General features: G+C 41.3%; 1 protein-coding gene across 1 annotated transcript in view; it reads left to right on the forward strand.

Moving 5' to 3' along the window:
- Positions 1 to 9,783: 9,783 nt before the first annotated feature.
- The window catches only part of Ttk (TTK protein kinase), a 40,344-nt gene continuing 36,036 nt past the window's right edge, over positions 9,784 to 14,091 (forward strand). Inside the window, exons 1-2 of the mRNA XM_051140593.1 lie at positions 9,784 to 9,876; positions 11,217 to 11,370. Of these exons, the coding sequence (XP_050996550.1) occupies positions 11,217 to 11,370 (154 nt within the window). The 5' untranslated portion in view covers positions 9,784 to 9,876. The remainder of the gene's footprint in view (positions 9,877 to 11,216; positions 11,371 to 14,091) is intronic.

Here is a 14,091-nt window from a genome sequence, read left to right on the forward strand (position 1 = left end):
CACAGTGCAAGTCAAGCCCTGCTCAGAGCTGTTAGATAAGCGGCTAAAGTGAGTGACCGCTATCCTATACTCTAAGGAGTGTCTTGCTGCATCTGTGCACAGGGCACATAAATTCCCATGAAGCTTTGCAGTGAAAGAAACCCAGCAATGCAAAAAAAAAAAAAAAAAAAAAAAAAAAAAAAAAAAAAAAGTCAGGAAATTGCTCATATCACTGAAAATTCACATTAGATTATTTAGGAAGGAAACTCCAGAACACAACACAGTAGAATAAACTGGTGCTATTTTATTTCCAGCCAACGTAAGAAAGGATTCTGGCTCTTACATCTCAATAGCAAGTTATGTCAGGCCCCCTTATAGAAGAAACAAAAGATCATTTGCTTTCTGGAGACACTGTCTTTAACGCCAAGGGTGTGGGTGGCTTCATGTGACTTCAAGGCTTGTCACTTCTGAGTCCATGTGAAAATTTTCTTGTGCATCAGGATAGCACAGCCTTGGCTGTAATCTGGGGTTGAAGCCCTCACAGATTCCACATGTCTGAGCATGTCCTGAGGAATTGTTAACACCAGCTGTTTTTCTGGAGCCCAAAGAGCAGATGGGCCAGGCTGGAGCTCTGTATAACAATTGGGCTACTAGGCATTTTGGTTAAGTTATGAAATACCATGATAAATGTCTAAGGGAAGCTCTGGAATCTTCTCCTAGGAACTCTTTCTAAGGACAGGAGAAGGGAAATACAAGCTCAGCCACATACTCTTATGCACCAGAGTAGAAAACAAGAGTCAAGGAGAGCTCTACAGCTGGTTCTCACTTGAAGCCCAGTTCCACCTAGGGTCTGGGCAAAGTGAAGATGAGAGCTACAAGGGCAATCCCTGAGCAGATCTTAGATCCGTGGTTCTCAGCCTGTGGGTCTCAACCTCTTTGGGGATTGTCAAACATTTCTTTCATAGAGGTCACACATCAGATATCCCGCACATCAGATACTTACGTTATGGCCCATAGCGGTAACAAAATTGTAATTATGACGTTAGCAACGAAAACAATTGTATGGTTGAGGGTCACAGCAATATGAGGAACTGTATTAAAGGGTCCCAGCATTAGGAAGGCTGACAAGCACTACTCTAGACCTCCAAAGTGCATGGAAAAGTGAACTGCAAGTGTTTCTGTGGAAACAGGAGAAAGGAGAGGACGTTGTTTAAAAAAAAAAAAAAACAGTTCAACTTAGTAAAGCATACTTGGTTAAGGAATACATTCTGAAACAGGACAGTTTGGATCAAAGATGGGTTAGAACGTCTGATTGTGCCACAGGTGTCAATTATGGTTCTAGCCAAAGAAAAGGCAGCGACAAACAGAAACAGCCTGATTGGCTGCAATTCTCAAGCTCTTCAATGATCTAATATATTGGCAGCCTGTGATTGGCTGGAGCTCAAGTAATGACACACTTGCTTAGTTTGTCTGCTACCCAGTCAAGTGAGACTCCCTTTAACATTCAAACATGAAGACCATTTGAGGCGAATGCACTTCTATTTACCTGTGATGGTTGCCAGCTTGCCATGAGTCACTATGTTTGGTTTCTGTAAACTTTCAGGCTATGCGTGTAAGGTGGTAAAGTGCATTGTAGTCAGTGTAGCAGCAGTAGGGTTTACTGAGAATGGGATGCTTGAAGTGCTGTGACCTGGCATAGAAGTGGTAGCCCTTGGAGGAGGAGTGTCTATAGGACAGGCACATTACTAGATTTGTTCCTCATCACAAGGGAGAAGCTCTCTGAGGATGTGAGTGGCACTCTCAGGGACAAAGAACTAGCCTTACAGCCTATGTAGATAAAACAAACACACTCCGATGTGCGGGTAGTCTTCCTATGATCCTGAGTGTAAAACCAACCTACAGGTGCTTTGGGCTCTTTGCATTTCACTACTCTTTTCCTGGTTTTCAGAAAGCTAGCTACAGGTTCATGACCCAAAAGATGGAGGATGCTGGTGCAGTAAACTATGATCTGGTCAAAATAATCTAGTCTTATTTGTTTTTACAGTGTCCCTAGCTTTACAACTACTAGTATTATCATCATTACTGCCACCGCCACCATCATCATGGCTGCTTTCATTTGTGTTTAGCACCTAACAAAGCAATGGGAAAACCAGACTCTGGTCTTGTTCTTATAGAAGTCATAGTCTGCTGTATAGGACAGATAAACACACATTCATTGAACACTTTCCGACAGCTTCTTCTAAACCAGGTGCCATTCAGTGGTTTGGGCACACCAGTGAAAACGAAGATTAAGGGCCTCATGGCCAAAGCCCATGAGGTTAGGGGAAACAATCAATCAATACAAATAAATGAACAAGATTATTATAGATAAAAATCTATGAAGGGATAAGCATAAGGATGTGATGATCATTTGGAAGAAAATCATGGAGGGCTTGTCGTCACACAAGGACTCATTATAAATATGACATGGGTGCCAGTGGGAGTGGCAGGGGGCACCAGAGAGCATTTATGCTAAGAGAAGGCTCAAGATATCCTATAACTCTAACTCCAGGGGGATATAATGTTACTGCGCGCACCTGATCTCATGTGCAACCCTCCTAAGCTATACATAATTTGAAATAAAAATAAACATTTTTAGAAAGAAAAGATAAACATTTGAACCTGAAAGGTGAGCTAAGGGCAACTCCTAAATATCTAAAAATCTGTAGGTAAGTATTTGGGCAGAAACTGCAAGAAAACGAAAGCACCCTTGGGCTGGAAAACATCTCGAGGCGTTGAAGGAACTGAGGCAGCCTATGAGCTAGAAGCTAGCAAGGAATGGAAAAAGTGAAACGAAGTTAGTTTGAAAAATTGGACTTGGACTTAGAATGTAGATCAGAGGTCAAGTGCTTGCCCAACATATTCAAATATCTAAACTCCTGCCTACACCAGCAAAAAAACTAGGACACCTCTGCAGGCATCAGTGTGGATTTAGTCTCCTCCTCCTCTCTGTTGAAGAATTCCCTCTTCCAGGCTGGCTATTTACCTGCTACTGCCTTTCCAAAGGCTCATGGGGACCAAATTTCTATTGGCCTGTATTTCACACAAACTTTATATGTGTTCACACAACCTGTGTTATAACAAAATCTCAAGAACTATGATGCAACAGGGGAGGAGAGATGTCTTTCAGACCCAGTATGATCCAAGGAGCAGTAGAGTAAGATGTTGGAAAGAACCACAGTATTATGTAGGAGGCACAGTTCTTCTATGGGGACACATGTGGAAAGATCCAGGGGCTCTCAGAAATGCTGAAGGAATGTAGCCCAATGGTTACATGTGGGAGGAAGGAACAGTCAAGGGTCCAGGGAAAATTGGAGAAGAATGGCCAATATAGTCACTTCGTTGTAATTTTATCAAATAAAAAAATTTAGCAAATAATATGAATGGCTTATTGTACATAGCATTTGTATAAAGGTATTCTTTCAATCATCACTGTCTTATAAATTCACTTCCTTCAAAAGTGTATTACAGAATTTATATATATATATATATATATATATATATATATATATATATATATATATACATACATACATACATATCCACCCTCTCTGATGAGCTAGCAACATTTCACTTATGGCTTAGTCCAGTTAAACCTCTGCCCTTGCACTCTTCCCACTTACCAGGTGTGCACAGGACACAGCTCTGCACTTCTGCCTTCCTGATACAAAATGCTGTAAAGGGCTCTGACACGCTAAGTGGTGGTTCCATGGATGATTCTTCTCCTTACCATGCCTTGCCTACTGCAGACTTTGTGATGTGCCAGTGCCAAGCGTCCAAGAGAATTTACTCTGCAGAACGCCCTGTTGACATAGTTGAATCTTTTCATATAGCTCATGGCTCTGGAATCCCAGAAAAAAAAAAAAAAAAGCAGTGACATGGACAAGTATTAAGGCTTGAAGGCAAAGATCTGAGACCGTTTTCAAGTCCTAGAGTCAAATATGTAAAGGTGAGGTAGTGGTGAGACTTGACGTCATGGTGCTCCCCTGAAGAAAAGGCATGGATGCGAAGATTTGGTGAATAACTGCAGAAGTGCTGGGTGCTAGGGAATGAACAGGATTATGCCAGGTGTGTGTGTATGTGTGTGTGTGTGTGTGTGTGTGTGTGTGTGTGTGTGTGTGTGTACATGTGTGCACACACGCATTTGGGAGGGATGACTTTTGTTTAACCAGAAATGTAGAGAGTTGTCATCGCTAGTGGAGGTGGCGGGTGTGGCTCAAGAGGCTGGGAAACTGGCTTAGTTTGTTAAGGACTTTCTTGCAAGCCAAAGGACCTGAGTTTGATCTTTGGAACCATTGGAACCAATATACAAAAGCTGAGTGTGGTGGTCTGTGCTTGTAATCCCAACACTTGGGGAGGCAGAAACTGGGAGGCCCAGGGCTGGCTGGCTAGCTAGTCTAGCCTAATTGGCAAGTACCAGGTCAGGTGAGAGAACCTGTCTGAAGAGAAAGAGAATGACATTTGAGGCTGACCTCTGGCCTACACATACATACATATATACATACACATACACACAAACTCACACACATACACAAACACACAAAGACACATACATACACATACACCCAAACACACACACATACACACACACCCAAACACACACACATACACACACACCCAAACACACATACACACATACATACACATACACCCAAACACACGCACATATTTACACACATACACATAAACACACATACATATACACATGCCCAAACACACACACACAAGTGGCTTAAGAGAGAGATTGAGCTCATAGACATAGCAACAGAAAAGACATCAAAGACTTTAAAAACCTCTTTTAGAGGGTCATTTGAAGGAGGACAGAGGAAATGCAAAGAGATAACCTGAGAAGGCATTATCATGTTGAGTGTCTAGTGAAGACCCATGAGATGTGTTCTGAGTGGTAGAGATTTTGCCTAGTATCCGTGAGGCCCCAAGTCTACCCATCAACTCCACATTAAATTAAACGGGGCTGCATTGAGTCAATAAACATAATGAAAATAACTGTGTAAGCTGAGTAACAAGCTAAAGAGACAGTGTGGTTGGGTGTGTGAGTTGGTGGTCATGAGTAACGCCTTGGGTTTGATCCTTAGTGCCATAAAATAAACAGACACAGGAGGCTTAAAAATGTCATTAAAACTGGAAGCCGGGCTGGGCGTGGTGGCGCACGCCTTTAATCCCAGCACTCGGGAGGCAGAGGTAGGCGGATCACTGTGAGTTCGAGGCCAGCCTGGTACAAAGTGAGTCTAGGACAGCCAAGGCTACACAGAGAAACCCTGTCTCAAAAACCAAACCAAACCAAACCAAACCAAACCAAACCAAAAACCCTAAAACAAAACAAAACTGGAAGCAGAGTTCATTTTGCATTGTTTGGTTTTGCCTTATTAATTGTTCCACAGCCTTTTCGTACACTCATGATGCCCTACTATCTCTTTATGCCACATACCCATTGAATGCTATCTTACTCTGGTGGTTACTAATAATCACCAATTTGTCTGGACCGAGGATGCCTGTGAGTCAGATTCTAGATCGAGTTGTTCAAGGTGAGAAAACCGAAGTGTAGGTGGCACCGTTTCACAGGCTGGACAAGGACCCTCTCTGCTTCCTCACAGTGGCTGTGGTCAGACCAGCTGCCTCAAATTCTTTCAGCCATGACTTCCAGGACGGACTATACCCTCAAATTGTGAGCCAAAATAAACCCTTCCTTGAATCGGTTTTCATTGGGGATTTCATAATAGTAGTGGGAAATGTGACTAACAGTGCTTCCTTAGGGATGGAGTGCATCTTAACATTAGAACTCTTGCTTAGCACACACAAGGCCCTGGGATTTGACCCCTAGCACTGCAAACAAAATTTCATGGTAATAGACATTACTGATACACTGTCTGTTTGCAAACACTAGGCTAATTCTTCCACTCAACCTAGACGTAATTCCTTCTGGACTGAATTATATTTTCCCAAAACACAATCCACGGTGTGATTACATTTAGCAGTAAGGCCAGTAAAGAGGTAATTGGGATGGAGTGAAGACATAAGGGTGGAGTTCTAATCTAAAAGGATTAGTGCCCTGATGGGAAGAGGTACCACAGATGATTTGTCGTGCTCCCCTTCCCCTCGCCCCGCCCCAGGAAACAAACAAACAGCAACAAAAACATCTTGAGTAGACTGTGGAGCGACACTTCATTCATATTAAGAAAAGAGGCTTCACAGGAAACTATCCGTGTTGGCATCTCACCTTGGGTTTTCAGCCTCCAGACTGAGAAAAGCCTATTTGCTGTTTAGGCCATGCGTTCTCTGCAACTCTGTTCTGGAAACAAAGCTCAGGAGTTCATACTCTATCTTGAAGATGCAAGATGGTCTGTCTGGTTCACCTGAGATGTTCAATGCTCTAAACAAACCAGGAAGGGACATCATCTCACTGCTCAACAGGCTATGTCACAGGCCAGCGTTTTGTCTGTTATTTTCCTTTCTCTTCCTGTTTTGCTTTCGGTTCTCTCTAGACAAACTGCCCGGGTCAGAGTAAAATGCAGAACACAAAGGTGATGCCGTGCAATTAGCACGTTCCACTACAAGGCAGCTGAGTCAATCCAATTAACCCCCTTCCTGAACTCTGAACTTCTGGCAGGGCCGTTGCAGCTGTTAGCTCTGTGGAGCTGTCTGGGGCTGACTTTGTAAACTGAGTGTTGAAATGCGTTTTTAAAACCAGCCTGTATCCACTGGAGAATGACATCTGTTTTTGTAACTAAATGATGATTTATGGTACAGAATCTGCCACTAGGCTTCGAAGCATTTGATCTCAGCTTCCTGCGGGCATACTCACCTTTGCGTTCATGGGCGAGGCCGCTTTCAAAACATGTCCTCCATCAGAGAGCACAGACAAGTTACTTTCCTAAGCCAAACTACCCAATCTGTTATTAGAGACCTCTACCCAGTAAGATTTCCTGGTTTTAGTATTCTACCAGTTTAACATGATATGTTCTTTTCATTTTTATGCAATTTGTGTCTTTATATTTAAATTAGATAGGTAGGCATGGCTGTTCCACCTACTATAGATGTAACTACAGGAGGAGGATTGCTTCAGCCCAGGAGTTTGAGACCAACACAGAGAGACAGCCGTCTCAAAACAACAAAATCTTCAAATTGGATTTCTTGTAGGGGGTGAATCGAGACCAGCTTTTTTTTGTTTTTTCAAGATTTTTTTTTTTTTTGATCATATAATGAAAATACTGATATAACTGGACTTTTCTACTGTTTTGATATTTTTTCTTTTTTTTTTTTTTAAATTCCATTTTGGATTCTTTTTGGATTGATTGCTTACTTTGCATTTTCATTCTTTTGCTCACCAGCAGCAATAATAGTTTGCTTACTTGCTAGTTTTTGCTTGTTTGGACATTTTTTTTTTTCTTTTTTTAGTGATTACATTAGTAACACTATGGATATGAAATATGGATCTCACACAAATTATTCTGATGTGCGTATATGTGTGCATACTTGTAGATACTCTGAAGAACTTTCTCAACTCTATCTTGCATTCTAGTACTATTGATGATAAATTCTTTCATCTTTTCTACATGTGAAAATATATTTTCTCCTCATTATGAGGAATACTTCTGGTGGATGCAGAATTTGTCTAGCCTGGTTTTTTTTTTTTTTTTCCTTTTTCTTTTCAGTTTTCTACAGATATGGTTTGCCATCTCTTATGTTTTTCATCACTTCTGACAAGATGTGCGCTGTCATCCTTATGATTATTTTCCTATTGTAATTGCCTTTTATCCTTCAGTTGCTTTTAAGATTTGTTTCTTTTTATAGCCAGTTTTAAACAATTTAATTATGTACGTAGAACATTCATAAATTTTTGTGTTTGAGGACTTCTGGAAGTTATTCAATCTGTTGGTTTATGGTTTTGATCACAGTTGAACAAATTGGCCAGTTTTTCAGTTTACTCTCATTTCCTTGAAAAGTTTCAACTTTTGCCATGTACACCTTTAATCCCAGGACTCAAGAGGCAGAGGCAGGTGTATCTCTGTGAATTCCAGGCCAGCCTGGTCTACAAAAGCTAGTCCAGGACAGCCAAGGCTACAAAAAGAAACCTTGTCTGGAAAAACAAAACAAAACAAAAAAAAGTTCTGACTTTATGTCTATTAAACCACATTGTTTCACAATCTACCAATGCTTTTGCTCATTTTTATCTGTGTGTTTAATTTTACATATTTTAAAAAAGAAGATGTTTAAAGATTTTTAGGTGTGTGTGTGCATGTGTGTGTGTGTATGTGTGTGTGTGTATGTGTGTCTTGTGATGACTTGCATGGGTGTTTGTGGTATATACACATGTGTTTTTGCTATACACACTAGAGTCTGGGCACCTCAGAAGCACCAGAGCCCTGCTAGAGCTGGAGTTACAGAAGATTGTGAGCACCTGATGTGGGGCTTCTGGAAAATCAAGAAGTGCTCTTAACTGCCCAGCTATCTCTCCAGCCCTTCCTACAGTTTTTAAATTGTGTTTTCAAGCCTAGTGATTTTTTTTTTCTCCTAACAAATTTGGCTGCTAACCCTATATAATGTAATTTCTTTTGCATACCTTGGATAATTCATTTCTACACATTTATTTTTGTTTTCCTTACACACCCTAAATTTTTCTTTAACATGTCTATAGACTTTCCTTTTAGTTTTTGGAATGCATTAATTACAGTAAAAATTACTATTTTAATTCCTTATAAGGCAACTATGTCATTTGTGTCATTTCTGTGTTTGTTTTAATTGACACTCTCGCGCGCACCCCCTCCCCCCAGAAAACAGTTACATTTTCTGCTTTTCAAAGTCTGGTGATTTTTGTTCAATTAGATAACATACAGTGTAAAGACGACCCTGTTGAATTTTCTTGCATTTTTATAAATATTGCTGAACTGTGTTCTGGTCCATACTTAAATTGCATTGAGATAGTCTGATCTTTTTTAAGCTTTTCTTTTCAGCTTTTATGCTCGACTAAAACGGCTTTAAAGACTAACTTTGCATTAAGCCTATCTCTGTGGGCTCCACATCCATAAATTTAACCAACTGTAGATGAAAAAATATTTTTTACTCGCATTTGTATTGAACAGACTTTTGTTGTCGATATTCCCTAAGTAATACTGAATAGCACCTATTCATATCATGTAGAGATGATCCAGCCTTTAAAGCCAGCACTCTGGAGGCAGAGGCAGGTAGGTCTTTAGGCCTTCAAGTACAACCTGGTCTGCCCCAGGGAGTTCTACAGCCACAAGGCATACACAGTGAGACCCTGTCTCGAAAACAAAAGCCAACAAGCCCTACCCCCCAACAAAACAAAACAAAACGAAACGAAACAAATGTATGCAGTAGTAGAGCCTGTTATGTATAAAGACCGTGCCACTTTATTGAACGGACTCGAGCATCCACAGATTTGGGTATCAGTAAGGAACAAAGCATCTCATGTTGCCTGAAGATGAGAGTTCCGGCTACAGCTGTAGCTAAAACACAGCCAATCAGGGGCGCTGGGTATCAGTGAGGAAGCCCTAGAGAAGCTTTTCTTCTAAGAGCAGCTGAGCTCTTAACTGGGACAGCATCCCGGGGGTGGGGGTGGGAGTCAGGAGAGAAGAATTCAGCCAAGGTAGTCAGGACAGAATCCTAACAAAGGAAAGGGCGGGTCTTGGCTTGCAGGTGGGTGCGCCCAGCCTCAACGCCGGAGGCGTGGCGGTGCGAGGAACCAATCACGACCGACGCTGCCACGTGACAAGCCGTAACCAATAGGAGCTGGCGGTGAAGGCAGCCGGGGAAATTCAAAAGTGTTTCCGGAGAGGAGTTGGGGCTCCGCTGTTGCTGTCTGTAGTTTGACCTTCTAAGGTGGGTGCGGCGGAACGGGTGTTGCGGAGCGGCAGCTGCTGGCGGGAGGCTGCTGGGTGCTGAGGGCGGCGGCGAGCGGGCACCAGGGGCCCGGGGCGGGCGAGCGGGAGCCAGGGCGGCGGGTGCGGCCTGTGGGGCCGGGGCTGGAGATGGGGGAGCGGGGCCCGGAAGTGAGTGTGGAGCGCCGGGCTGCGCAAGACTAGCCAATGCACCTCTCCGAACCTGCCCTGTGCTGGCTGGGAGCTGGGAGGAGGTGGGAGGACCCATGCTGCCCTTCTTTTTGCTGGACTTTTACTGTTACACTCCACGGTGGCAGTGCTCTTGAGTTAACTGAGCTGTGGAGAATCGCAGACGAGAGTGACAGGAGGAAAGACTGCAGACTGTAGACCAGCCGTAACAAAACACCTCCAAATGCAAATGAGCTGTGAGCGTGTGTGTGTGTGTGTGTGTGTGTGTGTGTGTGTGTGTGCAGCACTGCGACAGTTCCTTAATCCCTGCGTTAGAGTGATATAATCGCAAATCCTGGTTTTGTCGGGGAACCTACTGCTAAAAGTCAGTTATTAGTAGACTTTTCTGCTTGCATAGTACTCTCAATGTCAATATTTACTCAGGCAGAGTACATGACCAAGGGGATAACCACTCTTATTCCAAACAGATTTCTTATGTCTCTTATCACTATGAGATCCAAGAACAGCCCCCACCCCCTTAATGATGAAATCTGCACACCAGCCCAGAGAAAATAATTATGGGAAAACGTGAAAGGAAGACATTTCAGTGAAATGCGCTGGATGTGGTGGTATATATGTACTCCTGGCACTTGGGAGGTGAAACAAGACCAGCCAGCTGCTACCTAGAGAGATCAAAGCCATCCCAGGCTACTTGCCCCTCTTACTCAAAACACAAACAAAAACTCACGGGAAACAATTTTCTTTCCTCTTTCAGTCTTTTCTTTTTTGTGGGGTGGGGTGGGTTTTGAGACAGAGTTTCTCTTTGTAGCCCTGGCTTTCCTGCACTCGTTTTGTAGACCAGGCTGGCTTCAAATTCACAGAGATCCGCCAGCACCTGCCTCTCTTGGTGCTTGCTGCACGGGAACCAATTTTTATGTGTTCAGTGTCTTCTAGATTCATGCATTGTAGCCTCACTGTTATTATATTGGGAAGAATGGATATGTTTGGGTCGTTGAAACTTTCTGGTAAATTTGTGTCCTTTGTTGTTTTTTTTGTTTTGTTTTTGTTTTTGTTTTTTTGCTTTGATTTTGATGCTTCACTAACACTTACCTAATGACAATTACATTTAGATATGTTTACAGAACTGATGCTTTGTTTTCTTCATTCTAAAAGATGAGTTACAATTTAGAAATGGAGGCTGAAGAATTACATGGCGGAAAATTGACAATTGACTCCATAATGAATAAAATGAGGGATATTAAAAATAAGATAAATGAAGATCTTACTGATGAGCTAAGCTTGGGTAAAGTCTGTGCTGATCCCACAGGTGAGTTTTTCTTTTCTTAAAAGAAACAAAAAAAATTTATTGAGTGCCTCTAAGGTAAGAGATATTAACCACTGTCTGTTGCCTAACAGTTTTTCTCCCTGTAATTGACAGTTACCCGTTAGATTGTATGTCATACTTGAACTTGTTTGGAAACATTACAAACTTTTCAGCTGTCTAGAGAGAGAGGGACGGAGAGAGACATGGGCATGGTAGCTCATACCTGTAATCCATCTCCTGGGAATCTGAGGCAGAAAGATTTCAAGTTTGTGGCCAGCTTAGAAATCACAGTAAAACCCTGTCTCAAAAACAACAGAAAAAAATCACTACAGCACTCGGGAGGCAGAGGCATGCGGATCTCTGTGAGTTTGAGGCCAGCCAGGTCTACACAGAGAAACCATGTCTCAGAAGAGGGGGAAAAAGAATCACTATTTATTAGTGTTCTCACACGTAGTTTTTTTTTTTTAACTCTTTTGTTACTGCCACCTTGCTATGTTGGTAATCTGCCTGCTATCCGTACACATGTAGAGATGTAGGGTTTTTGTTTGTTTTTTGTGTTTCTTTTTTTTTTCCCCCTGTGAACTGTGGAAGGCTCATCAATCTTACTGAAGTTATATTTAATTTTAAAAATTTATTCATTTTATGTGTGAATGTTTTACTTGGAACTGAGATGGTTCCAAGGATGGATGGTTGTGAGCCACCTTGTGGGGGCTGGGGATGGACCCTGGGTCCTCTGCAAGAGCACCAAATGCTTAACTGCTGAGCCATCTCTCCAGTCCACTAAAGTTACAGTTAACTTTAACATCAACACTATTAGTTGCTATTAGTCTTGTAGCTGCACAGGCCCGATCCCCAAACCCCCCATCTTGACCCTGTTCTAGCCAGAAGTCTCTACTACTCCCAAATAGGTGTTTACTTTCACCTCTTCAGGTCTTTGTAAATGTCTCTTCTCTAATATCTTGTTTCTGATAGTTACTAAGATGGGGGTGTGTCCCTTAGCTTCTTGGATTGTTTACAGAGTCCTAATTTGTTTCATGGTGTTTCTATGAGGGCAGAGTTTCCAGTCTGCTGTTATATCCAGTGCTTAGAATGAAGTTGGCATTTACTAATGATGTGACTGAATGCAAGTGCTCATAATACTGGTTTTTGAAGGAAGCATTAGCTCACAAGCTGAAGTGTTAGTTAGTCAAATGGTTGATGTCATTTGAATGACCAACATATGGTTATTCGCAGGATTAAAAACAGGTGCTCTGTGTTTTATCTCTTTAAACTGTGGGTTAAAAACACAAATTGTGGGTCAGGAAAAATTGATAACAGTGTCTGAATGCTTAGAGAAATTTAATTCAAAAGCAAAGGTGCAATAAATCAGAGGTGCTTCTGCCTGTGTGGACCCATTTTGCATTGCTCAGCTGCTTACTAGCCTTGGTTCCAAGCACACAGTGTGTGTACTTTCCATTATATGGAGTGTCCCCACCACTCGATGCTAGCAAACGCTGCCTGTGAAACCTTGGCTTAAATCTTAGATGATTGCATATTATAAATTGTCAGATTTTTAGTGTACATACAGAACTTGTTGCTCTTACGGAAATGCAATAGTTTAATGATGAAAAAACAATACTTAATATTTTCCAACTGTTATTTCTATGTGTATCAAATTACTATTATCTTTGGATTATAATATATTAGAATATTTAATTTTCAAAACGCAGGTTTGAATTTCATTAAAAATTGTTAAATTAATTTGTGCTTGGGATTAGAACAGAATTTTCAAGAGTTTCCAAAATTTCCATAAACATATCTCTTCCATTTTGTACTACATAGCCAGCACCCTCAGCATTGATGATAATAAAATACTGATCAAGTCTGAAAAAAACTGAAGATGCTCTGTGCCCTGCAGTTCCAAATATTCAGCCAAAATCTAATGCTTTATGTAAAAAATAAATAAGTACATCCATCTCATTAGTTTATAGGTGATTTGCTTTTATTCTTAATAGATAGTAAAATTATATGTGTAACAAAGAATTATTTTAAAATAAGTAACTTATGATATTGTCAGTAAATGTTCAATTTGTATACCTACCTTACATACCTGTATTGCTGGTGGTTGCTTAAAAATTAAGTTAGTGTTCAATGAAATTAAATTTAGAGTAAAAAATTGAAAGTCAGGAATGAGTTGTTCTTGTAGAAAATAGGGAATAATTTCGTTTGCAAATGGAGTAATAGCTTCCTTGGGAAATTATACTTTAAAAATACTTGGTAACAACTAAAATATTTTAAGTAGAAGATTGGTGGTCAAGTTTCTTTCTACACACACACACAGACACACACACACATACACACACACGCACACACACGCACGTGCGCAAAGACAGCACTAAATAATTACAGTAGCAAGTGAAAATAACATATGGAGGATTTAACCCAGAGCTGTGCGCACTAGATGGCTTGAAACTGAACACCCAGAAGGTCAAGGTTCAAAGCCACCCTAAGCTAAGTATTGAGTTGAAGGCCATTCTTGGCTAGTTGGCCCTGTTAAAAAACAGTCATCATTTGAAGTTTATACATTTTTGGTTATGGTTTTGTCTTGTTTGTTTTGAGACAGGGGTTTTCTATGTAGCCCTGGCTGTCTTGGAACTGCTATGTAGACCAGGCTCAAACTCAGAAATCCTCCTACCTCTGCCTCCCCAGTGCTGGGATTAGGGTGTCAACATCATGCCTAGCTTG

The sequence above is a fragment of the Acomys russatus genome, chromosome 32 (assembly GCF_903995435.1).
Source record: "Acomys russatus chromosome 32, mAcoRus1.1, whole genome shotgun sequence".
Classification (NCBI taxonomy): Eukaryota; Metazoa; Chordata; class Mammalia; order Rodentia; family Muridae; genus Acomys; species Acomys russatus.